We start from the raw sequence: 27,124 nt of genomic DNA, 5'->3' as shown, positions 1-27,124 counted from the left end.
TAGAGTAAGACCATCAAGAAACAGGTGAGTAAAAACAAAGCTGTGTTCTCCACGAGGAGGAGACCAATCTAAAAGTGTCAGATAGTACAGCTTTGACATGTGGCAGGTCTCAGGCTGGCAGCAGAAGCCAGGAATAATAATGTGAGGTAGCAAAGAGGCAGAGGTTAGGAAACAGTTCTCAACTCTTAAAATGCACAGCCTGACATTAAGCAATCTGGGAAAATTACACTGAGCATGTGGGCTCAGCTAGTTCTGAGATTCTACCCTACTCATATGTAGCCAGACATGAAATTGTAGTCCACTGTAAGTCCACCCTCTCTTAGTCTTCCTTGCACCTCCGACTCTCACGAATGCACCCGCCTTGAAGATTCTGCTCTCCAAATGCCCTGCAAGTCTTCCCTTCCCATTGCCCTGGAGAGTCATTCAGATCTCAATTTTGCTTTTGTTTAACAGGATATCCTGCCTCCAGATGCATGACACTGCTTTCTTTCACTTTGCTTTGTAATAGCATTGCATTGTAATAGCATTAGGACTCAAACTTCATGAGCATTGATGATGATCAGTATTGCCATTATCTCCCTGGTCATCACTGTCCTCACAATTGCCCACACTTCCTGAGCCTTTGCTTTGCCAGTTATGAACGTGTGTTAACATGAATGCTTAATTTTATCTTGAGTATGGCCAGGTGCAGTGGCTCATGCCTGTAATCCCGGCATTACATTGGGAGGCTGAGGTGGCCGGATCACCTGAGGTCAGGAGTTCGAGACCAGCCTGGCCAACATGGGGAAACCCTGTCTCTACTAAAATTACAAAACTAGCCAATATGACAGCACCAACTAAGTTCTAAGGGATTATTGCTATCTCTGTTTTACCAATGAAGAACAAAGATTAGGTACTAGAGAATTGTCCAAGATGACAGAAAAAGTACTAATTTCCATGAGTCCCTTCTTGCTTGCAGTAGCTGACTCCTTCTATCCCATTGGTCTGAATTCTGTCAGTTGTTTATCTCTACTGCAAAGGGAGGCTGGAATATATATTTTTTCTTAACTGTGAATATTTTTTCCCTAAACATTTCCGTTCTACTTTTACTCAATAGGTTAAAAAACATAAAGAAAATAGATAGCACACAGGCCATTCACAGTGTCTGATACAACTTCCATTTTATCACTTCAAATGGTTCAAAGATCTTATCTCTGGTTCTCAGCAAATAAAACCATATTTTTATTTGGGCATGGCCATTTAAGGTGTTGGGAATACAGTGCCAATCTGTCATCTTATTGTTATTTGTCATTCATAATCCATGTTTGTCTGCCTGTGTACTATTTATACTTTTAGGAACTTTTATTTCAAATAGCCCATTACTGTCCTTAAAAGCTAGAACTCAAGGCCCATCTCCACTAGGAGATACCTCTTTCTTCCCCTGACCACATAGCTCTTGCAATAGTTTAGTTTAGCATGTGATTTCTTAAAGTACCTGCTAGATATCAGACACTGTGTTTGTTGTTAGGAATACAAGATAAGGCCTCTCTCATTAAAAACATCATCAACAACAACAACACAAGTTAAAATCTACACAGATGCCAACACTTAATGTAATTATATAAATAATATTTGGTAAACAGACAGCATTACAGGTAGGTGATGGGTGTTACAGGAGTGAAAAAAGTCACACTTTTTTTTTTTAAGATTTAAGAGAAAAAAAAGCTACCTGGGAAAAATAAATTAAAATATATTAACAGATTAGTAAAATATAGCTAGATAAATCAGAGAGAGACAGGAAATCCTTCAAGTCACGGGAGCCATGCAGTCTGTGTCTGTTTCTCTACACTCAGATATTGAATTGTGTTGCTCATTTTTAAGTAAAGTGTTCTTTTAGTTTGTAGAGATTTAACTTTCTTCAGAATCTGTATTAATCTCTGAGTGTCATGCACAATTCCTAGCACCTACCTCACAGTTTATGAATTCAGTTGGTAAAACCTGCTTAGAAAGTATGTGTCTTGCCACGTTTTGTCTGAGGATCAAATCTTATCATTCACATATATTTGGATTTATCAACTGCTGTACAGCAACCTCATATTAAGCCTTCCCTCGAGTAACTATCACAAGTGAACTTAGCTTCAGATGTGTAATAACTTCATATATCCTAATATTAGAAATAGGTTAATTTTTCAAAAGAGAGTATTAAATATTGAATTGTTTTTAACCTAATGTTCTCAGTCATAAATCTGTGACAGAACACATTTTACACACAAATGCAGGCATTACCAGCAGAAAGCAGGAGACGGCAAAATTAAGACAGCTGCATGATGGATTAGCCAAAGTTAGCAGGGAAATGCCTTACTAATAATAGTGAAAAAAAGAAGTGACCACATTGCCTCTGTATGCATGAAAAATAACAACAATCTCCTTTTTATTAATTTCAGTTTTTGGAGTTAGCCAGGAGAAAATTTGAAAAAATATGTTTGACATAAATACCACTGCAATGCACTTCTGACACTAATTTCCTGGAGTTAGCACGGAGTTCGTGCACTTCATGCTTCTCCACCGGACTCCCCTCTGACGTCAGCTGCAAGCCCTCGGGGCCTCCCAGGCCACCTGCACTCTGACCAACTGGCTATAAATTTAGGGGGTCCGTGGTCCCTTCAGTTCTTGATAGTTCCCTAGAGTACCTCAGAGAACTTGAGAAAGCAATGGACTTATACATATGATTAAGACTATATTATAAAGGAGACAAACCAGGACAAAGCAGGGATGTGACAGGACCTTGAAAACAAAGTGGTAGCCTGATGCACTTAGGCTAGATTTTGGAGCAGGGACTTGGCAAAGAGCATTCTATCAAAGCTGTGCACAAAAACATGAAACTGCTAAAATTTAAGGGTCCGGATAAGGTTGGAGAATGAGCTTATGTGAAGTAAGGAGTCAAGGACTCAAAAGTCTGAGACTATTGGCTATCCTGAGGCAGGAAAGGAATTCCCAGCCATGGTAAAGATTAAATTTCCCCATCTCCGTAGGATGAGTCCTGAAAGCACAGTATAGATCAAGAAGTTGACCTAAAATTTTATTAAAAGACACGTCGTATGCCCATGTATAGAAATAAAATGTGGAAGCATTATTTAATTGTAAGCAGGTTATTTTGTGTGCAGAATAAATGCGTAAGAAGAAGGCAAATATCCATTCTGAAGCTCAGTTGATGGCTATTTCATTAGCCCAGGCAGGAGATGAATGTGATAAGAGCAGAACTGAAGACAGATTAAAGCTGTCACAGTCATATTTTGCATGGCACCGTTGGTCTGCTCATTGCCTTTAAGGATTTGATGAGGTTCAAGTTTTTGAGGCTGTGTCCTAATCAGGGAAGGTTCTGCTTTGCACGAAGTCAGAGAATAACTAGTATGTTTGGAAAATGAGTTAGTAGTTTATCTGGCTGATAAACTCATGTTTATTGAATGAGTGAGTGGCTTAGTTTGGGAAATAAGTGGTTATATTTGAATGAATAGAAATAGGAAAGTCAAAGTGAATCAAAGGAGAAGGAATGAACATCCCAGGCCTATGATACAGAGCCTCTTGAAGCAAGAAAAAATGATTCTGAAGAACAAGTAATGATAAGAAGCTAGAAAAGCAAGCAGCAGTCAGATCATGCAGGGTCTTTGGGCCAAATCAAGGAGTGTGAAATTTGGTCCTAAGATGATCAGGAATCTATGAGAATTTTAACATGTCTCATCATATATACATTTGTAAAGTGCTTTCTGACTGCTGAATGGAGAATACATTGAATTAGGAAAAGATCAGGCTCAAAAAAACAAGTTGGAAGATTATTGCACTAATTCTGGTTAACATAAGGCTGCCTGCACTGGGGTGATTGTTGTGAAGATAATATGAAGTAAGTGAAATAATTTGGGAAAATATTTAGAATGCACGCCAGTTAAGGCCTGATGACTGATTGGAGGGCAGTCTGGGGTCATGGAGAAGGAGGAAGCTTTGAATGTGATGATGTGGATGGATGCCGATGGTATTAAGAAACAGTAGAGACCTACTCGATGTTTCAGGGATAGATAGATTAGGCGTTCAGTTCGTCACGTCGGTGGATGCCGATGGTACTGTTGAGAAACATTAGAGACCTACTCGATGTTTCAGGGATAGATAGATTAGGCGTTAGAGACCTACTCGATGTTTCAGGGATAGATAGATTAGGCGTTAGAGACCTACTCGATGTTTCAGGGATAGATAGATTAGGCGTTCATTTCGACATACTTCATGTTTAAAAAGCCTCTTCTAGGCCGGGTGCGGTGGCTCATGCCTGTAATGCCAGCACTGTGGGAGGCTGAGGCGGGCGGATCACGAGGTCAGTTGATCGAGACCATCCTAACTAACACGGTGAAACCCCTTCTCTACTAACAACCCCTTCTCTACTAACAATACACACACATACACACAGACACACACACACACACACACACACACACACACACACACACACACACACACACACACCTTCTTGTAAAGAGACAGCCAGAGTACCCCGAGACCATCCTGGCTAACACGGTGAAACCACATCTCTAACAATACACACACACACACACACACACAGAGCTTCTTATAAAGAGACAGCCAGAGTCCTTGCCTGGGGTTATTGGTCTGATCAAATCTCTTGGGGGCCGGGTGCAGTGGCTCACACCTGTAATCCCAGGACTTTGGGAGGCCGAGGCAAGCAGATCACTTGAGGTCAGGAGTTCGAGAGCAGCCTGGCCAACATGGTGAAACCCCATCTCTACTAAAAATACAAAACTTAGCAGGACATGGTGGAGCATGCCTGTAATCTCAGCTACTTGGGAAGCTGAGGCAGGAGAATCCCAAGATTGTGCCACTGCACTCCAGCCTGGGTGACAGAGCGAGACTCCATCTAAAAAAATAAAATCTGTTGGGGGATATTGGATAGTTTAAGTGGTGAGCTAAGGATGATAGACAATCTTATCTTTTCAATAATGTTCATCTGTTTTGAATAATTATCAACTTATTTCTTTGCTTTGTTATTTAAATTATCATTTCTCCCTTTATACACCAGTACTTGAATAATTTGTCTACACTGTGGTTATTTTTACACAATGGATATTTCTTTGACATCGAGTATGTATACACCTCTAATTTAGAGAATGATTTTACTAGAGTATTGAACATACACACATCAGGAAAAAAGTGACTTAAACTTGTCTATTATTTTTCCATATTATGATGCATTCCACCAAAATGTCTCAAACTTCTGAGTGATGAACGATTTTCTTTTCCTCAGCACCTGCCAGCATCATTACTTCTTTCTTACCCTGGTCCTCGGTACCTGTATTGCCCTTTCCAATCAGTTAGTTACTGTGATGCAGGCTAGAACATTTTAAGTAAAGAAATCACTATGCCAAAATAGCCCTATATATTCCTTTTCATGCATCTTTAGTTGAAATCATCAACAGATCCAGGGGGAACATTACTCAGCATGAGTCACATAGGGATCAGGAAGAGCATATATACAGGGTCAAAAGCAACGTCTTCTGAAGGATATCTCAGATCACTATCCACCTGGTCCGACTGCTCCCTCAACCCTCATTACTCTTGGCTGTTGAACTTTTCTTTCCTCTCTGTTCATGTCAAGTAAAAAAATAAATTTAAGAAGCAGAAGATTACATGGATAAAACAATGCAAAAAAACCTCATGGTACAATAGGAGTTTTTGTACAATAGAAAGCACAAGAGAAAGGTGTCACATCGACTTTAGCAGGTCAGAGCAGACAATGGGTAACTTTTTATTGTACCTAGAAAAATAGAATGGCTGAATACATAATAAAACCAACACTCAGATTAAATATGTGGCAATCAGACAAACTATAGGGATTTGTAAGCCTAATAAGTATCCTCATATGTTTTATATTTAGAAAAGTGAATGTATTTGTAGTATTAAAATTCTATCCGCATTGTTTCTTACAGGCACCACAGTACCAGCACTGCTGAACAGTACTTCCAACCAACTCTACCTGCATTTCCAGTCTGACATTAGTGTGGCAGCTGCTGGTTTCCACCTGGAATACAAAAGTAAGGTCAACTCTTTCTGTATACAGCTTCCACTGTTATACTGAGTCATTTTTTTAAAGAAAAAATAAATCATGCTCTTATTAAACAGTGAAATATTATTGTTCTAAAACTGTGAAAGACTTGCATGAAATTTAGTGTTATGAAATCTGGCTCTATGAAATGCATAAGCCAGTTGCGGTGACTCATGCCTATAATCCCAGCACGTTGGGAGGAAGAGGTGGGCGGATCACCAGACATCAGGTGTTCAAGACCAGGCTGTCCAACACGGAGAAACCCCGTCTCTACTAAAAAATAATAATAATACAAAAAAAAATTAGCTGGGCATGGTGACGGGCGCCTGTAATCCCAGCTACCTAAGAGGCTGAGGCAGGAGAATCACCTGGGAGGCAGAGGTTGCCATGAGCCAAGATTGCACCACTGCACACCAGCCCGGGTGACAGAGCGAGATGCCGTTTCAAAAACAAACAAACAAACAAACAAAAGAAATATACATTATGAGAGACAAATTAATGGGTAAATGTATAAGTTCAAATCTCAAGTAATTAGATATAACTGCTATAATTTCAGGTTGTTTGTATTAAAAAGCACAAAAATGAACCACTTGTAATATTACCAGTTTTTTATGAGTAATTAAAAAATACTCATATTAGCATTCCCCAGAAGGTGGACAATCCTAACTTCTGCCTAGATTATGGTCATAAGCCTCTTCTGTTTCTAGTCTCAAAGGCAGTTAAAATAAGAACGAGTAGAGAGCTGTTGCTCCGGAGCCTGCATTTGTGTGTTATTCATTTTAATTGGAGGAAGGCATCGCACAGTCGACTCTAACCTTTTAAAGATGGATGTGAGACGGAGTTAATAGTCTGATAAATGGAATGACAAAGGTCAGATTCACAAATCTTTTTTGGCATTTGATTATGCAGGTAAACCTTGTAAAAGCGAAATAAGAATTTCCAATGAGAGTAAGGTTTATTTTAGGACCTGTTTTCAAGCACTAAAAATGTTTAACGTTGATATTCATCTCCTTTAATAAGCAGTTGCAAATAAGCAAATACATGGATAAGCTTTAATAAGTGATCTTTTGAATTGAGATAAACAGTTTGCTAGGATGTAAATGCATGCATATTTTTGGAAGGCCAGATTGCCAGCTGATGATAAATATTCTAAGCCAGGCACAAACCACAGGGCTGTATCACATTCTGGTTAAATTTTCCTGCTTATTATGGGCATTTGTCTGCAAGTTTATTTCAATTTATATGAACAGGACTACTTCAGTGACAGTGTAAAATGATACTGTGGATGTTACTTATGTAGGATGTGTCTGGAAAATCTGCTACTTTGATATACTTTGTGAATCTCTGTAGATAGAAAAACATAAGCCTTGTTTATGATAGTATTTAAAAATTCACTAATAGTTTTGGGGGAGTTAGTATTGATGAATGCTCTTATCATTCTCAAAGTTATCCTGTAGCATCTGGGTTTTTATTCCTTTGTCTTGGAAAGAGGGGCTAGTGAAATAATTCATCTATGCTTATTATTATATACAGTGAGATATGCATTTACCTGGGCTTCAGCCCCATCAATATAATTATCTACATTTCTCTTTATTCCTAGACAATATCATTCATTAAAAAAGAGAGACTAACATATTTCTCATTCAGATGAACTTTGAGAATCCAAGCTTTTCTTTAATTATTTAATGTATTTTTTAATCGGGCTAAACATAATGCCACATTTTTGTTTGTTATTTTCTTTTTCAAGTGGTTGTTTTTTATACTAACACCATTCTGATAGTTTATGCCATTCAATTATTAAGAGGAACTGATTTCTCTGTTCCTATTCTTCATGCCAGAATTTGAAATATAGATTATAGGCTGGGCACTGTGGCTCACGCCTGTAATCCCAGCACTTTGGGAGGCCAAGGCGGGCAGATCACGAGGTCAGGAGATCAAGACCATCCTGGCTAACACGTTGAAACCCCGTATCTACTAAAAATACAAAAAATTAGCCAGGCGTGATGGTAGGCCTGTAATCCATGCTACTCAGGAGGCTGAGGCAGGAGAATGGCGTGAACCCGGGAGGCAGAGCTTGCAGTGAGCCAAGATCGCGCCACTGCACTCCAGCCTGGGTGACAGAGTGAGACTCCGTCTCAAAAAAAAAAAAAAAAAAAGAAATATAGATTATAGAAAGTATTTGTAGAATTAACCTTACTACAATTAGCGTCAAATGGTATCAGGACTGTTGATGTAAATCGCCAAAGATTTTCTGATATCTTAAATTTGTTGACATATTTTTGCATTTATTTTAAGATATGGACTGCCAATCTACAAATCTCTAAATTCAGATTTTTATTTTATGTCCATGAAATAAAAATGGAAAAAAAAGTAGACGCTTACTCTATGCCAGGTCTTGCTCTAAACTTGTTACCGCTTTTTACTTATTTGTCCTTAAAACAGCCCTATATTTTTGAAGTCTGCTCAGTTTTTCCAATGGAAGAAACAGAGCATAGAGCATTTTTAGCCTTCCTGGGTCCTAGCCACACTGTTAATAACAGATGGCATGCAGAGGCAGGCATGAAAAGTGCATTTTATTACGAATACCATTTAATGAGCACCTTGCGAGGTATCCAGACTACCCTACTAGGAAGGTGACATACAGATGGCTGTTTTACAAACAATGACACCAGAAGTCAGTGCTGTCTGAAAAATGTCTGGAGAATCAAGGAGCTTGTGAGTCCATACTGAGGATCAAGTATGCCTGGTTCTAAAACCTGGGCCATTAAGGCTTATCTACATCTACTTCTATCTCAGGAGTTCTTTTCTCATGTAGAGACGAAAACTAGGCCCCCTTAACCATAGTACATCCAAATGGACACTGGTGGAAATTTCTCAAACAAAAACCAAACACTTATATTTGAAAGATGGGCTGTAAAATAGTAATGGTAGCAAAAGCAGTTCCAAGAAGGTCTGGTTTAATGTATATGATCTACATTCTCAGGGATCTTACAGAATCCTCTGGTTTAATGTATATGACCTAGATTCTTTGTAATCTTACAGAATCCAAGTAAAAGCTCAAAAAGATCAGCATCTTTGAATTATTAATATATTCTATAGCCATTTAGTCTTCGTTCATGTTATTTAACTTAACTGGACATGTGAGAATTAACACAAGTGTCACTCTTGTTCTGCGTTCTTTTCTAAAGAAAACCAATGAAACCAAGACAAAACACATATCCAGATATCTTAGAGTGCAACTGTGTGAACGGTGATAATATTGATTTATCCTGGAAATTACAAAGCCTGACCTCAAGGTGTACAGGATGGATCTTACTGCTGGCCAACAAGGTGGCAGTGACTGTTACTGAACTCAGTATTGATCTGGTGGAAGCTGGTGGGAGGAACAACAAGATTGAACACACGGGCCCTGAGACTGGAGTGTTTCTATTTACCCCATCTGTTTTTTTATTATTTCTTCCCACATTCTCTGACAGATTTTGGTGTAATTAAGTATTTTTATTGCCCCAGTTATCCCTACTATGGGCTTATTAGGGAAGAATTTTTAATATTGTAATGGTCTCCTAGAGATTGAAACACACCTTTTATAGAGCAGAGCTTACCTTCAAATAATCTTATGTCACTTTATGTATAATATGAGATCCTGAAATGACAGGTTTTGCTGCACCCCTGCAGTGGTTTAAGATTTGTGTTTCCTAAGAGCAAAGCTTCAGGGACATGCATGGTGTTTCACGCCCTTCTCGTCACAGAGCCTCTGCATTGGGGGCTGGGACAGCTCTTTCTGGCCTGCAGCTGTGCCCCTAGCCTTTCTTATAGCCCCCTGATAGAGGCCTGTGGGTGGAAGGGCACACTCGCCATGCGTCTGCATCCGGAGCCACATGAGGCCCAGGCTCCACTTGCGGCAGTTGGTGTTTATTAAGCTGATGGTTCTTTTCTGGTCGCCTTTCCCCATTGTTTTGCTGCACACATAGCATGTGGGTCTCGTCTGTTCTGGGGGAGTTTGTCCTTTAGAAATGAGGTCACCAAGCCAGGCATGGTTGCTCATGCTTATAATCCAAGCACTTTGGGAGGCTGTGGTGAGTGGATCGCTTGAGCCCAGAAGCTCAAGACCAGCCTGGGCAACATGGCAAAACCTCATCTCTATAGAAACTACAAAAATTAGCCAGGCATGGTGGCCTCACCTGTAGTCTCACCTACACAGGAGGCTGAGGTGGGATGATCAGTTGAGCCCAGGAGGCCGAGGCTACAGACAGCCATGATTGCACCACTGCACTTTAGCCTGGGAGACAGAGCAAGACCCTGTCTCAAGAAAAAAAAAAAAAAAAAAAGAAAGAAAAAGAAAAAGAAAGAAAGAAAAGGAAATGAGGTCACCAGGGTACCTACCACGCATCTCTCTGATGGGTTCAAGAAAAGCTATCATTTTATACTTCAGTATTTTTACATTGTTAAAGTGGGAGGGATGTTCTATTTTGCAGATTTCTACATCCCAAGTGGATGGGATTTTTACATTGTTCTAGTTCACGGGGTTTTACAATGTAAGGATCTGAAAATTTCTCTAGTAGGTTTTAAAATTACTCTAGAGATTTTAAGGGTCTTAGGGGTTTGAAAATTGCCCTAGTTCAAAGATAGTTATACCAATACTAAAATATTTTTTAGGTTAACTGTGGAGAAGTTTTTTTTTAATGCACACTTTTTAATGAAATCTATCTATCTGTCCCCAACATAACTTTAATATAGTGATGGATTTCATCATAACTGTGAAAACATTCAGCGATGTTCACAGATAAATTACAGAATTAAATTTAATGTATATTCTCATTAAAGATTAATTATTAGCAGAATGGTTCCCTCTAATTAAGAATTGCTTTCCATTTAGAGATTGCTTACAATAGAAACTATTTTGATTTTAATATATAATAATACTTGTTTAATAATCATATTTTTCACTTTCAGGCCTTCTTCACTAAATTTGACTATTATTATGATTCAGCTTATACGTATTTCTGTCTTTCCAAGTTATTTCTAATTTAGCTTACTTCTAACAAGACAGTGAAACATTCAATACCTCATCTAATGACATCTATCCAGAATTAATATCCTAAACCTAACTGGTATGTTTGAACTCAAGCAAAAGACTGTTGCAGTTATCCTAGCTTCTTTAGTGTTAATGTATGCCACTGAGTCAAAATAGCTCCAAAGTAATTCTGTGTAAGGTTTTTATTTCACTGCCTTTCTTAAAAGGTTACTTTTACTCCTAATTCACATTCACTACTAGGAAACCCAGTGAAGTTAACAAAATATATTTAGAATCCATAAGATATAATACTAAGATATTCTGCAAAGCAAATTTAAGTTACTCTTTCTTAAATAGTAGCCCAGCAGTAGACATGGTCCAGTGTGGAATCCATGTTCCCACGTCTAAAGCTCTGCTCGTAGATACAGAAGCCTATGCAGAGGGAACAGGGCCTCAAACATGAAACCCATGGAAAGGCAGCCTCAGGAAGGGAGGGAGGGAGGGAGGAAAAAAAGGAAGGAAGGAAGGAAGGCAGGAAGGGAGAGAGGGAGGGAGGGAAGAAGGAAGGAAGGAAGGGAAAAAGGAAGGCAGGCAGGCAGGAAGGAAGGGAAAAAGAAGGAAGGAAAGAAGGAAGGGAGGGAGGGAAGGGAGGGATGAAAGAAAGGAAAGAAGGAAGTAGAAGTAGAAAATCCTGATAGAAAAATTGCAGTATCACATTTACAATATATTCTGAATAAGGTAGGAGTTTGAATCAGTGATTTGTGGTTATGAGGAAAAAAGAGGTAATTGGAAGAAAACAAATATAACAAGTCTTTCATTATTTGAATTGACGCTATTTCTTTACCAGGTGGGAGTAAAATTGAGACATTGTTTCTACATTTTTAGTATAGTTGAAAGTTCAAAGTATTACTTTTCTTTAGTCAAATGACTTTATCGTTACAAGCTAAACATAAATATTTTACTATTGTACCTGATTTGATTCACACTTTTATATTTTGCAATTATTAACATATGTAGATAATTTTGTGATATAGTACTACTATTTTAAAGGCACTGAGTTCAAAACTTATACATGATTAAGTCATTCTTGCATGTATTTATATAATTGGTAGTAAGGTATATAGTGAAAAAATATGTCATGAACAAATAAGATCTCACTCAAAAAATACATAGTCAAACATGTAAAAAATAAGAGTATCTAGATTTTTTAAAGTGATAAACTGCCTTCTCTTTAAGTGTTTGATGCAACATAAAAAAAGTGTGTACAATAAAAAAAAATTCAATGGAAAAAATTTTAAAGGCAGCCCAACCAAAGAGATAGCTATAAATATATCAGCCACCTAGATTTTTAAGATAGCTATTATTAGGCTTTACATTTAGCTTTAAATGTTCTGACAATAAAATCATAAAAGGAAATGGCATTTACTTACGTAATTATCTTTTTGAAAAGAAAACAGTAATTAAGAGAGATAAGCTCTTAGTTCTATATTCTAAAAGGTACTTGTTTGTGAGAATATAGTCTTTTAAAATTTTTTCTAGAAAATATAGGAGTGATCTTTATGTCTCAATTTTTATAGTTTGTTTATTGTTTGTTTTTTGAGACAGAATCTCACTCTGGCCCAGGCTGGAGTGCAGTGGCATGATCTCAGCTCACTTCAGTCTCAACCTCTTGGGTTCAAGCAATCCTCCCACCTCAGTCTTTGGAGTAGCTGGGACTGAAGGCAAATGCCACCGCACCCAGCTAATTTTTTGTATTCTTAATAGAGACAGGGTTTCACCATGTTGCCCAGGCTAGTCTTCAACTCCTGAGCTTAAGCCATCTTCGCACCTCAGCTTCCCAAAGTGCTGGGATTACAGGCTTGAGCCACTGTGCCTGGACTCTGTCTCAATTTCTGATATAATTTTGGGAACATAATATAACTAACTGAATTAATTTCTGCATTTGGCTGTGCTGATGATTACACTGGTCAATAGAATATTACTGTGAAGTCACGTTTCTTATGAATGTGCCATTAAAATACTTCCTTAATTCTTGTTTTCACTGATGTATGAGCTCCATTTCATTTCGTCATCTCAAAACAGGTACTTAGAAGGAAGTATCTAAATGAGGATTAAAATTCTGGAAAATGCCTTATGTCCTTTGAAATGAAACATACTCAACATTTTTGGCAGGACGTTGCCATAATTGAATACAGATAACTTGGATTAGCCCCTATAATTACAATAATCCTTATAAGCACATTCAAATTATTAATACATGCTTTAATGGCACTTTAATATTACATTAACACTACTGAGGAGAGTTCTTAATTTGAATTTTGGTGAACATGAGTAACATCACAGGAAACATGATACATAGAGAAAGCAGAACTCCAATATAGCAAGTGTGTTTACAGAGGTTTCATTCTGTGCACTGAGACGAGAGCTTCCTACCTCCAACAGAGGAAGCACCATATAAACCAGCATTCATCCAATAGTGTAATAACTAATCTTAATTGCCTCATGTTAAGACACTTACTGCATTTATTTCTACATTAATTACTCCATAAGATCTTTTTCCACATATTCATTTCAAAAAATTTTCCTAAGACCCACCTTCAACTTCACAGTTTGGCCACAAACAATGCATTCCTGTGTCCTATTAAAATTGCTTTCATTAACATCAATCAAAGATTATTCATGTCTCTCTCATCCCTACTGTTCTAAGTGCACCAAGGACCATGGAAATATCTAAAACAATGTAAATTCTGGCTTCTGTCTTACATCACAGAGAATTCCAGAGCCTCGTCTGGGAATGTGAAGTCACTTCTACAATATTATTTTAGGCATTCAATATTTATTTGTGTGTTGAGTGTAACACAAAAAACTAATAACAGATTAAAATTTTACTCCTACTGGTGATATTTTGGTGTTTTAACAATTACTCAGTGTAAGGGACAGGTGCCAAATAAATTACGTAATCGCATGGTGCTTCAGTTGACTTCCTTCCTAAATAAAGTGATTAAAATCAAGTTGTCCTCCACAAGTCTTTGGAGTTTCAAGTTCTAATGTATTTGACAAGGCAGGGGTAGGGGTGGACTCATCCTACAATCACTTCTTGGGACAGCCACTTACGATTACCTCAGTTATTTCAGTGGTAGGTCCTATCAGTAACGTCACGTACTTCCAAGCTGACCTCCTGCTTATTGCTTCAGAAAATCATCAATTGTGAAATAAATATTGCCGCTTCTCACTCCACTGTTGTTTTAGAATGTTGCCCATGTGGGAAAGGGTTTCATTGGAAACTTACAATTGCCACTGGGTTCAACTGCCCTTGTGCCTCATGGGAGACGATGTTTGGTTTGTTTTTCTTTAGGAATGACCTTCACAGAGTGCATGTGGGCCTTCCTCCCATCTCCCCTGAGGGTGATTCTTTCTCCATTCCCCTTCTCTGCCCCCCTTAAGTGTCCTGTAGGTTCCCTACGTGCACCACCAATTATGCACACTCCACTCACATGTCCCGCCCTGCCCTCTTGACTCTGTAAGTAGAGTCACAACCAGATAACAAGATCAATGTGGTCTCTACTAATTTCAAATTTAAATTCTTGAGGTGGTGACACAATTAGAAAGAAAACACCTAAATCTGGTTATAGGTTATGATAAGCACCTTGAAGCAAATTGGCGGGGTTCTGAGGTGCAGATGACAGCAGTGCCTCAGGTTAAAAGTATCCCTAGAAAAAAAATGAGCAGTAGTCAGCCATAAAATCACTTAGGAAAAAAACGCTGTAGCCAAAGCAAAATATCAATACAGAGACCCCAGGTGGAAAAGAACCCAGCACATTTGTGAAACAAAACAAACAAAAATGTAGAACAAGGAAGGGCTGTGAGCAGTCAGAAGAGGAAGACAAAGAAGAAAAGGAAAGAAGGTTGAAAAAGGGGGCAAGAGCCAGAGTGCGCAGTACGTTGTAGCCCAGGATTTATTCTAAGAATAATTGGAAGTCATTGATTTTACATGGTTCTGAGACAGGCAAGGAGCTGGATTTACTGCATAAGGGAATTCTCAGGATTTTGTAGATCCTTTAGTTTTTGAGTGAGTTTACTTTCATTAAATATAATATCATTTAGGTAAGTCTAGCCTTTGGAAACAGAAGCATGCTACAGAAAGGGAAAACTGTTGACTCACAGTGGGTTTCTGAACCCAAATATAGAGACACAGGATGCAAAATATTTAACAAGTGTTAAACTGGCATTATCTGAGCACACATATATCCTCTATTCCCAAATAATGGATAAATCTAAAGGATGATACTACAAAGAATGTATTTCAATAGAGAGCTAGATATAGAAGTATATTGTCTCATTGACAAGTTGTGCTCACTTGAAAATTGTGATTATTCTATTTTTTTAAATCATTCCTTTGGTGTCAGGATATTCTTACTCGCTTTAGAATTCATGATGTTTTTCTACCAAATTTATGTCTTGGATGTTAAAACTTGAAAGAATTCTCTGTTCTACAGTAGGTCTTGCAAATGTTTCATGGTAAGTAACTAAGGAATAAAGAGTCTAGACATGGAATAAGTAATGACTAGTGGCTCTGTGACTTAGCCAACCACCAACTCATCATTTATGAAAACCTCAGTCCTGTCATACTTTTGATCAAGGCTCTAGACACAGGGGAGTGGACTTTAGACATGTCAGTGGGATTGAGATGGGTGGTGAGTCAAGTTTTGAGTGTTAAAAAGGGAAATAGTATTTGAAGTGGAAATCAGGCTGGGCTGCTTGGAGTCCCCCCACTTTCTGTCACCAGGTTGTCTATTCTTTACTTCCTGTTGAATAAGTAAAAATGAAGTAAAAGCTTTCTTTCCCAGTGGCCTTTTATCACAGTTCACCAGGAAGTCATGCGATACTTTATAAGGGATCTGTAATTGGCATTCGAGCCTTTTTAACACTATCTGATCGGGGCACTTGTTTATTTCTCATTTTAAAATATCTGTTTCCCCAAATCTTGTCATTCTCATGAACTATAATCATAAATTTCAAGTGATCTTTCTGTCCTTGACTTTTTTCAACACAACACCATGCTCAGATTTATTCCAAAATGTCACTTTGATCAGATCATTAATTATATCCTGCTGAAAATCCTTCAGTGGTTCAACATTGTGTGCCTGCTTTATTATGGCATTTCTAAATCATGTGGCAACTAGTTCATCACCCAAGTGTGTTGACTCGTTTCTTTTCATGTGATGTAATTATTAGGTAATAATGTCCAATCAGTGGGAAAATGCTTTAAAGAAATCAGGGGTAGATTCTGTGACCATATCTTGTTTTCAATAGTCCATTTTAAATAAAAACTTACACAGTTCACTATTTTAAAGTGTGAACAATTTTTGATCTTCACATATTTATGAACTGCTTTGTATTTCCTACAGTTGTGCATGATCCATGGATTAATTGAAAATTAAATTCACAATGGCCATTCAAGATCATTCTTTAGGAGCTCATGCTAAAGAATGAGAGAGCTGTAAACAAAAGACTTAAAATGCAGTATAGTCTGTGCTATGGGAGGGTAAAGCACACGTTAGAGGTGCTGTTAGAAATAAAGCTCGGGCCGGGCACGGTGGCTCACGCCTGTAATCCCAGCACTTTGGGAGGCTGAGACGGGCCGATCACAAGGTCAGGAGATCGAGACCATCCTGGCTAACACAGTGAAACCCCGTCTCTACTAAAAATACAAAACAATTAGCCAGGTGTGGTGGCGGGTGCCTGTAGTGCCAACGACTTGGGAGGCTGAGGACGGAGAATGGCGTGAACCCGGGAGGCGGAGCTTGCAGTGAGCCGAGATCGCACCACTGCACTCCAGCCTGGGCAACAGAGCGAGACTCCGTCTCAAAAAAAATAAAATAAAATAAAAAGAAATAAAACTCGGAGTTGTAAAGAAAAATGAGCACTCAAACAGGATTTCTCAGCAAAGGAAATTTACTTTTGCGCAGAAGGGTGCTTCTAGGAGGGCTGGCTGCCACGGCAGCGCCGCAAAGGAGAGTAGAAGCTTTTATGCCTAACGCGACTCCTGCACCTGTGTCCTTTCCCCATTGGCTGGGGTCAGACCGCACAATTTAGACTCAATTGGCTAAACATTTAAACTTTCTTAGATGAGGTGGGCGTGTGATGGGAGAGAGGGGAGAGGAGGAAGGGGTCATCCACAGAGGACTAGAGAGCCAGCCCATTCTCACATAAGGAAAGGAATGTGAGCTGGGGCTGGGGCATGTCTGGGCATGTAGCGAAACCAGAAAGAAGAAAGGAGAAGAAAGTGGGGGGTACTTGGAATTAGAGAATAAGAAGCTGAGCATGCTATTTGAAAAGAAACCGTGCCATATCTCACAGGTGCCTTGTTCAAACTTGTGCTATATTTCTAGTCTAGACTCAGTGGGCTCTCCAGTCCTTTTTATTGTGATAAAAATATAAATAACATGACATCACGTTAACTATTGTTAAGCGTACAGTTCAGTGGTATTAAGTATATACACATTGTTTTGTAGCCAGTCTCTACAATGTTCACATCTTGCAAAACTCTACACTCATTAAACACTAATTCTGTCTGCTACTCCTAGCCCTAGGCAATCACATTTCCATTTTTTTTCTATGATTTCGACTACTAGAGATAGTTTATATGAGTGGAATCATACAATATTTGTCTTTTTTTTTGAGACTGGCTTATTTCACTTAGCAGCAGAATGTAGACTTTTCACTCCATTGTTTTCTTTTTCATGTTTGATGTAGTCACTTTTGTATATTTTTGCTTTTGTTGCCTGTGACTGTGGTCTCATATCAAAAAATCAATGCCAAATCCAAAGTCCTGAAACTTTTCTCCTCTGGTTTCTCCTAGGATGTAAACAGGGCTGTACTGTTTGGGGTGGAGTCTGTAATTCACTGAGATGCATGATTCCTGCCCATGTGTAATGCAGAGGCTATGTCATTTCCTGGTTTATGACCTTGAATACATTACTTACCATCTACCCATGAATGAGGATAGTGGTCCAGGTTGTTGGTGGGTGGTACGTAGACCAAAAGAGTCCTGTGACCAGAGAGATTTTGGAAACCATGTATTAAATAAACTTGATGAGAGTTCATCACTGCAGAGTTTCTCTGCACCAGTAAAATGCTAATATAATTTGTGAGCCCCTGAGAGAGAGAGAGAGAACATTTTACTTCCCCCAAAGGTATTTTGTCACTTCCCTTGTCACCAGACATGCACTCCTTTATGCTTTGAAGAGACTGCAGGATGTAACAAGTGGAAATAATAGAAACAGCATTTATGATATGTGTCAAACCTGCCAACGGTTTACAGATGAGACAAAATATTTTTACCTCTACAATCTAAACTTCCCAGATGATAAATAAAACAGTTTCTTTTCTTTTCGTAAGGTACTATGTTATTAATGGCGTTTTCCCTATCTATCTATCTATTTATCTATCTATCTATCTATCTATCTATCTATCTATCTATCTATCTATATTTGTGTGTGTGTGTGTGTGTGATGAAGACTTACTGACTCCTTACACACGGTGGCATAGAAGTCTGGGTGCAGAGGTCCACATTTATAGCTGTCTATAATCATGGCATTTGACATTTACTTCCTCCATTGTCAGGCTCACATGATGTCTCCTTGGGTGACTTGATTTCTTTCTTCCCCTATGTTCTAGCACATTATCTCAACTTTAATGCAATTTTTCGAATTCAGAGTTTACAAAAATAACGAGCAGCACCTCTGTGTTAGGGTGTGCCATACCTGCGCGCATCTAGAAAAAGAGGAATTTTCATCTGTGTGTCGTGTGCCACAGCATAATTATGTAGTTAATTACAATAAACACTACAGCCAACAAGTTGTTTTCTTTTCACAATTAGAGAATAACCACTTACGTTCCACATAGTGTTCATGGTCTACCTGGGTGTTGAATACTCAGGTGTCTGTATGCGCCTGTATTTTGATTTCTTGACCCTGTTTCATGCTACTCCTCTATTAATCTCTTCACGTGGGTCTGCTTCCCTCACTCTCTGCTTATCAACTTTTTTGTTTTGAGCTCTCTAGTTTGAAATATGTTTTTTTTTTTTTTTCTAATTGTGATGTTTGAAAACCTTACACTCTGCCAGTCATGCACAATTGAGGAAAATTGCCCAAGGTCATTTCAGTTCATAATATCTACAAAAGTCCCATTTGTCCAGTTTTAAGTATTTGATTAAAATTGCATGTTTATCATGTGTTCTAAAATCATTTTTATTTGGAAGATTCAAGCAAACTCTTCTCAGAATTTTGCCTGATGGATTTAGAAAAATGGCTACAATAAATTCTAGGGACATGATGAGGCTGATTGTTATATTCTGATTCTTAATGCTCACGTTTTATGATCAGTGGTAGGTGAAGCCATTAAACTATTTTTGGTCAAATTAGGACACTCATCTTCTTAATGGCTGTGTTTTAGATTCTTTGCTTTCATAGGCTAGATTCATGGGGTTTAAAAACTTCTCTTGCTACATTCTACATCTAATTGCAATTTTACATAGAAGCATCTTTGTAAATGTCTAAATTTTAACATTGGAATTGAACACAAAATGTATCAGTGGATAATATTGTATAAAACACTGCAGTACATAAGACCCACCTCCTTTCCCACTGCCTGTGTTCTGTTCTTTCTTGTTTAAGTGTTTTTAAATGTGTAGATTGCACAAGAATTACCTTTATGTTGTCTTCACATTTAATCAGGGCACCTGAGCATTCAGAGTCATGTATTAGGTTGGCACAAAAATAATTGTGGTTTTTGCCATTAAAAATGATAGCCAACCTAATAGTTTGTGAACCACCTTTTTTTTTTTTTTTTTTTTTCTTTTTCCGAGTTGGAGTCTTGCTCTGTCACTCTGGCTGGAGTGCAGTGTGCGATCTCGGCTTACTGCAACCTCTGCCTCCTGGGTTCAAGCAATTCTCCTGCCTCAGCCTCCCAAGTAGCTGGGATTACAGGCACATGCCACCACGCCTGGCTAATTTTTGTATTCTTAGTAGAGACGGGGTTTCATCATGTTGGCCAGGCTGCTCTGGAACTCTTGACCTTGTGATCCACCTGCCTTGGCCTCCCAAAGTGCTGGGATTACAGGCATGAGCCACTGTGCCCGGCCCTGTGAACCACCTTTTAAAGAAACATTGCTTCATCCCATATGATATATTATCATTTATGGTATAAAGCATATGTATGCTATGATTTGAAAGAAGTAGAAATTATTTCTCTTGAAAATTTTGCTGCACAATATGACAGCTTACTTTTTCCCAGATATCTCTGCTTCTGGAAAATTAATCTAGAATTTTCCTATCATAGTTATGTTTTGTGACTTCTTTTTAGTCTGCCTTAAGAATAAATAATTCTTTTTATTTGTATGTGTCTTCCTAGATACCTATGTTTTGTGTCTAAATACTTATAAATGTCTATTTCTATAGGTTTGCCCATTATTTATATGATACTGCTACCCCTGGCTTGGCAATATGAGAGATCACTTTCAATCAATGCAAACATCTTTCTTCTAAAACACTTCAGGAAAGGGAGACTTGTTGATTAGCATTCTCTTTTTATTTTTTATTTTACTTTTTTGAGATGGAGTCTTGCTCTGTTGCCCAGTCTGGAGTGCAGTGGTGTGACCTTGGCTCCCTGCAACCTCTGCTTCCCAGGTTCAAGCGATTCTCCTGCCTTAGCCTCCCGAGTAGGTGGGACTACAGGTGCACACCACCACGCCCGGCTACTTTTTGCATTTTTGGTAGAGACAGGGTTTCAGGGCCATGTTGGCCAGGCTGGTCTTGAACACCTGACCTCAGGTGATCTGCCTGCCTCGGCCTCCCAAAGTGCCTGGATTACAGGCATGAGTCACCATGCCCAGCCTAACAGAGATGATGTGATAAGAATTATCATACATAATTCTTTTTAAAATTCTTTTTTTTTAAAGTACGTGATTCTTTTTAAAAATCTAAAAAGAGAATTATGTATACATGTATAGACTCAAGCTTACCTTCTACATGGTTCATATTTATTACCAAACACCACCCTGCCTACTTCCTATCATATCATATTTGTTTCACATTTCGACTAATACAGTGAATAAATATAAATAGTCTAATTTTTTCTGTACCAAAAATTCATCAGTAGATGACCTTCTGTCCCCTAAAGGTCAGAAGGTTCACTGCCTTGTCTTCTATGTTATTGTCTACATTCCCCCACCTCCTTTCTGGCTTTTGTGTTTCCGAGCCATTCTGTAGATGGTTGATTTCTCTCTCAAAAGGTTTCACCCCATTCCTAAAAAGCTCAGAGTTCTCCTGTGCTCCACTCTTGCCCTATTTTAACATCCCCATTACTGTCCTGTCTGTCAAGCCTAGCTGTCTTCTGCCCCTGCATCTGACACACCTTTACTGACAAAAAACCACTGTTCTCCCAGCACTTTGGGGAGGCTGAGGCAGGCGGATCACGAGGTCAGGAGATGGAGACCACCCTGGCTAACATGGTGAAACCCCGTCTTTTCTAAAAATATAAAAAAATTAGCCGGGCGTGGTGGCGGGCACCTGTAGTCCCAGCTACTCAGGAGGCTGAGGCAGGAGAATGGCGTGAACCCGGGAGGCGGAGCTTGAAGTGAGCTGAGATCGCACCACTGCACTCCAGCCTGGGCGACAGAGTGAGACTCTGTCTCAAAAATAAGTAAATTAAAAAAAAAAAAAACAAAAAAAAAAACACTGTTCTCATGGTGACTTGAATTACTCCTAGTGTTGCAAGCGAATGAGTGCATCTTTATGAGAGAAATGCAAAGTATGGAAAATACTTGGGCTCTGATCATATCAATCACTTATGCACTTTGTCACTCCGTTTAATATAATAGCAGGTTTAAATAATATTGATAAAAAATATTCTTACACATACCAGGTATTAATCTCTTTGCATTCTTAGCTTCTAACATATACTGGGTGTGTAGTGACACTGGCGAAGGGAGAAGAGAAGATGGTTCTTTTTACATTTCAAATACTGTGCTCTGCATAGAACTGCTTCCTGAGTCTGGCCATGTTAAACACCGGTCAAAATGGTATTTCTGTGTGTTTTTATTTTATTCATTTATTTATAATTAATTATAAATTAATTATGATTCCTTAAAGGCCAGATATAAATGCAAGTTTTTTTTTCCCCAGAGGATCAATTGAATAGAATTCAAGAAAGGAGAAAATGACAATAAATCAATATGTAATAACTGCATATAAATCAACATATAATAAAAACACATCATATCTTATGGGTAAAACATGCAAGTTTAGTAACTGGACTTTAATATGAATTGTAATGTTTCACTTTTCGTTTCAAAATATTTTGTCTTGATATTTGGAACCTGTTTTTGTAATCGATATTCTTCGTTCTGTGTCACCTGGTGTGTCCTTGAAGTATCTCAGAATGACGATGACTTAGTATCACCCTAAAGTAGATTTTTAGTATTCCCGACTGTAGTTAAAATTTACCTAGTATTTTAAGTATACGTTTTTTTCAGGGGGAAATAAAAACTCAGAGATGTATGGTAGATGACCTTGCTAATATGTGGTAGGAAAGAAAAGATGGGATTTAAATGTAGTAATCTATGTTCTAAAGTTAAAACAAAAGATTTTAGACTTACATTAGTAAAAGAAGTTAAAGGCCTAAGTGATTGTATATATTTTTTCATATATAGCAGTTTTATCTTCTATGTAAAGCCCCAATGGCTTGAAAATCTGTGGTAGGAATAAAGTATATTGCTGCTTAATGCTTATGGTACTTCATACTTCTAAAAATGCAGCCATTTAAGGAAAAATCTATTTCAACTTAGAAAAAGTTCATGGCACTCCTCCTACCTACTCATTCTATACAGAATCAATGGGTTCTGTGGCCTGACATTACTCAGCTAGTTTATGTACCACTGCTTTCCATTCTGACCTGGATTCCGTAGCATGGGATTCTCAAATGAACAATCCCAGTACTGTAAGATGAAGACACTTCTCTTTCTCCATTTCGCCCTCTCAGATTTGGGGAAACACTCGGCAAGCTGGTGAAGGATTTGGGACGGTGTTGCCTCCGACTCAGCAGGTCTGGGGTCGGCACTGATGAACACATCTCTTACAGGCTCCAACATCCAGGCAGTGGAGGAAATGTACTGTTAGCTCAACACGCATGAGAGATCAGGCTCATATACACGGACACACCGACCTGTGCAACTCTGCAGCCAGGCTGACTTCACTTTGCCTTTTGTTTAATATCAGACACAAGGAGCCTGGCTATGAGGGTCTGGTGGGGACTGGAGTTAGTATAATGCGTCTGGCACAGTGACAGCCATGCAGGGATGACCCAGGGTTTCCCGTGACCTTGGTGCTGACTCTGTAGCTTCGACCCAGAGCTGCTTCCTGAGCGGGCACTGTGTGAGTCACACTGGGTCTCGTGCTTGGTGGCCGCTGGTTTTGAAGTTCTTAATCATTTTATCTTTGCACTTGTGCTTTTTTTTTTTTTTCTTTTTCCGAAAGTGAAGTCTGGTGAGACGTGGAGCAGGCATGAAGCAGATGAAGCAGAGAAAGCCGACTGGCCTCAGGGCAGAGCCCCGCGTGGGGACCGGCCCCATGGGCAGTGCAGGCAGCTGTGTCCTCTCTGTGCCTGGGGACCACTAGCATGGGGCTGCCCCTGAGTGGACCTGTTCTCCTGCTGGTTTTTTTTTTTTTCCTTCTGATTAACTAAAGTCCTACTCACCTCCTCCACCCCAGCTTCCTTTCTGAGAGTCCCAGTCAATTAAGTAATCTGATAAGTTCACTCCTGTTGTTGTGAAGTACAAGAACTAAAGTGCGAATCCAAGGCCCCATAAAGAATGTGAAGCTGGCCTACCTAGAGAAGCCTTTCTCCACTCTTTCTTCATGACATGTTAGAATAATGGAATAAATTATTCGTATTCAACAAGCCCTTAGCACCATTTCAAATGCATTTTTTAATTAAATGGAATTAATATATCCATCAACGTCCAATGCTGTACACTTTAGATCCTCAGAACTTGCTCATCTCATAATGGACAGTTTGTACCTTTTGGTAAACCAAAATCAATTTTTGATTCTACAAAATATGATAGCTGCATATCTTGTTTATGCTTATGATAAGGATTTATACAGAGAGGTTTCAGTGTTTTAGAATTCATTATCTGATACTTTAGGCTGAGTTCCAATATTATATGATGCCTTTAAAAAAATCTGTGAGTGTCTTAATTGAATGCAATTCATCTGGGAAAGTGCGGGATTACAGCTTTAGGTTCTGTAAATATTGTTTCTGTTTAATGAAGAACAAACTGTTCATGAGATCCTTTTTTGTTGTCTTTAAGAGAAAGAGAGAGAGAGATTGAATATAAAATATTTTTTCTCATTTTTTTTTTGTAGAAGAACAGAATTCCCATATTCACACATATTTTTTTTTTATACAGATTGCTAAGTATGCTTGAAAAACAGAAGTAAGAGGGCAATATCCTGGAGTTTTACATATCATAAAAACACAATTTTTGAAGAGACTTTTTACAATATGTATATATTGAAGTTGGGATCTTTTATACTCAATGTGGAAGTAACAAATTTTGTTATTGAAATCAAAGCCTTGATTCATTGTGTAATGAAAATAAGATAATTTAATTTTTAAGAATTAACTCATAGCTCTGATTTAAAGGTACTCAAAGTATTCTTGGTAGAATAACAAGAGAAAGAGTTGAAGTCTTTGTTCATTTCTACAGAAGGAGAGCAATAGAAATAAACTTTGGTTATTCAAATGGTAAGAATATTGTTTACATCATATAATTTCTAGCATTTGTCTTTGCATTTCTAGCTGTAGGTCTTGCTGCATGCCAAGAACCAGCCCTCCCCAGCAACAGCATCAAAATCGGAGATCGGTACATGGTGAACGACGTGCTCTCCTTCCAGTGCGAGCCCGGGTACACCCTGCAGGTATCCTTATTCTCAGTGCTCAGGATTAACATACACATGGTCATCTTTGTGCAGCTCTCTTGAAGCCAAAGCCCTCACTTTGTACCCAGGTTTTCCTCACTCAGTTTGTGAATCATACTATTCATATTAAATCATGCATGTTGGTCATCTTCATCACCATTTGGAAACAGCTTTTAAGTGATGATGTACTCTTTCAAAGCTAAGCATTCTATTTTTCACAATTGTTTTATTTCAAAATATATGCGTTCCCAATAACTATGCACAGAGCATTCTAGGGGCAATATATCAACACTGTCTCTTTGAAAGTCCTCTCCTGGCAACCAGTAATTGAATCTGCTTCTGAATGTGCATGTCCTACTCGGCAAACTGTTCTCATCATTCAGTATAAGTCATCATTAATGCCCCCTTTGGGCTAGGTAGATAAGGCACCAAAATAAAACATTTAAGTAAGTTTTAAAAACTATTAAGTAGAAGTTTTTAAATGAACTTTTACTATCTTCTATATAAAGAGGGTTTTTTTTTTTTTTTTTTTTTTCTGAGAGGGAGTCTCGCTCTGTCGCCGAGGCTGGAGTGCAGCGGCATGATCTTGATCTTGGCTCACTGCAAGCTCCGCCTCCCAGTTTCAAACTATTCTCCTGCCTCAGCCTCCCAAGTAGCTGGTATTACAGGCACCTGCCACCACACCCGGCTACTTTTTGTATTTTTAGTAGAGATGGGGTTTCACCATGTTGGCCAAGCTGGTCTCGAACTCCTGACCTCAGGTGATCCACCTGCCTTGGCCTCCCAAAATGCTGGGATTACAGGTGTGAGCTACTGTGTCCGGCCAAGAGTTTTTTATATAAAAGTTTTGACGAATGATTTATAATCTAATGTATGGCAAGAGTAGTCATTTTTCTCTTATTATTTATTATTAATATTTTCTAGTTTAACCATGAGTAAGCCTACTCTCAGAATAGTGTCTATCACTTAGCATAATTATTATATAATTCTCCCTGCCAGCAATAAAAATTGATAATCAAAACATGTGTATTCTAAAGTCAGGAGAAATATATAAGTCGATTGACATTCCAGCTCTTCAGTTAATTCAGGTAATAGAATATTTCAGCTGTGTGTTTATAATGACACTGACACTGATAGGTTTTAAAGGAAAATTGTTTAGCTATGTTCTTATATGCAGAGTTGCAACACTACAGCCGTGAAATAACAGCACTGTGTGGAATTCAGTTTCTGCATGTACATTGGGGTAAATATTGTGTAGCAGTGAATCAAGTTAAGAGCAAGAACAGGGGCTGGCAAACACTGAATGCTAAAGGGGTGCATTACCAAGTGCTTTATATACAAAATCTCACTTCTCCTGATCAACCGTGGGACATGGGTACCATGTGATGTATGCTTTCAGCTTAGAGAAAATATCTGTGAAATAACTGGCACACTTTAGTAAAGGAAAACTATTGTAGCTGTTATTAGAAACCAGTATCAATGTATAAAGCCACCTTCATAAGAACAAACCTGCAACTTACATTATAACACCACCTTGGTGGGTACCACAATAATTGTAACTCAGCAAAAAGATTGGAGGCAGAATGAGAGTCTCTGTAGTGGAAACTGTGGTGAGTAAGGACTCCTGAAAGTTGGGCTACCTCAGTAAGTTTGTAACCAAACACACTCAAGCTATTCAGGCTGAATCTTTAAGACACAACGTTCCTGATCCACCTGATATGTCAGAAAGAATTATCCTAGGCCGGTTGCAGTGGCTCACAGCTGTAATCCCAGCACTTTCGGATTCCAAAGTCAGAGGATTGCTTGAATCCAGGAGTTTGAGACCAGCCTGGGCAACACAGTAAGACACCATCTCTACAAAAAATACAAAAATGAGCTGGGCATGGCGGCGCATTCCTTCAGTCCCAGTTACTTGGGAGTCTGAGGTGAGAGGATCGCTTGAAACAGGAGGCGGAGGTTGCAGTGAGCTGAGATTGCACCACTGCACTCCAGCCTAGGTGACAGAGCAAGACCCTGTCTTAAAAAAAGAAAAAAAAAAAGAATTGT

At 38.7% G+C, this 27,124-nt stretch overlaps 1 protein-coding gene across 2 annotated transcripts in view; it reads left to right on the top strand.

Moving 5' to 3' along the window:
- The window catches only part of CSMD1 (CUB and Sushi multiple domains 1), a 2,070,470-nt gene that overhangs the window by 1,809,582 nt on the left and 233,764 nt on the right, over positions 1–27,124 (top strand). For both annotated transcript variants that reach the window (XM_034966977.3, XM_034966976.3), the window contains exons 37-38: positions 5,967–6,071; positions 24,960–25,078. In XM_034966977.3, the coding sequence (XP_034822868.1) occupies positions 5,967–6,071; positions 24,960–25,078 (224 nt within the window). The remainder of the gene's footprint in view (positions 1–5,966; positions 6,072–24,959; positions 25,079–27,124) is intronic.

Source organism: Pan paniscus, chromosome 7 (genome assembly GCF_029289425.2).
Source record: "Pan paniscus chromosome 7, NHGRI_mPanPan1-v2.0_pri, whole genome shotgun sequence".
In the NCBI taxonomy this organism is placed as follows: Eukaryota; Metazoa; Chordata; class Mammalia; order Primates; family Hominidae; genus Pan; species Pan paniscus.
The sequence above is the reverse complement of the archived record's forward strand: the minus strand, read 5'-3'. Positions and strand labels throughout refer to the sequence as shown.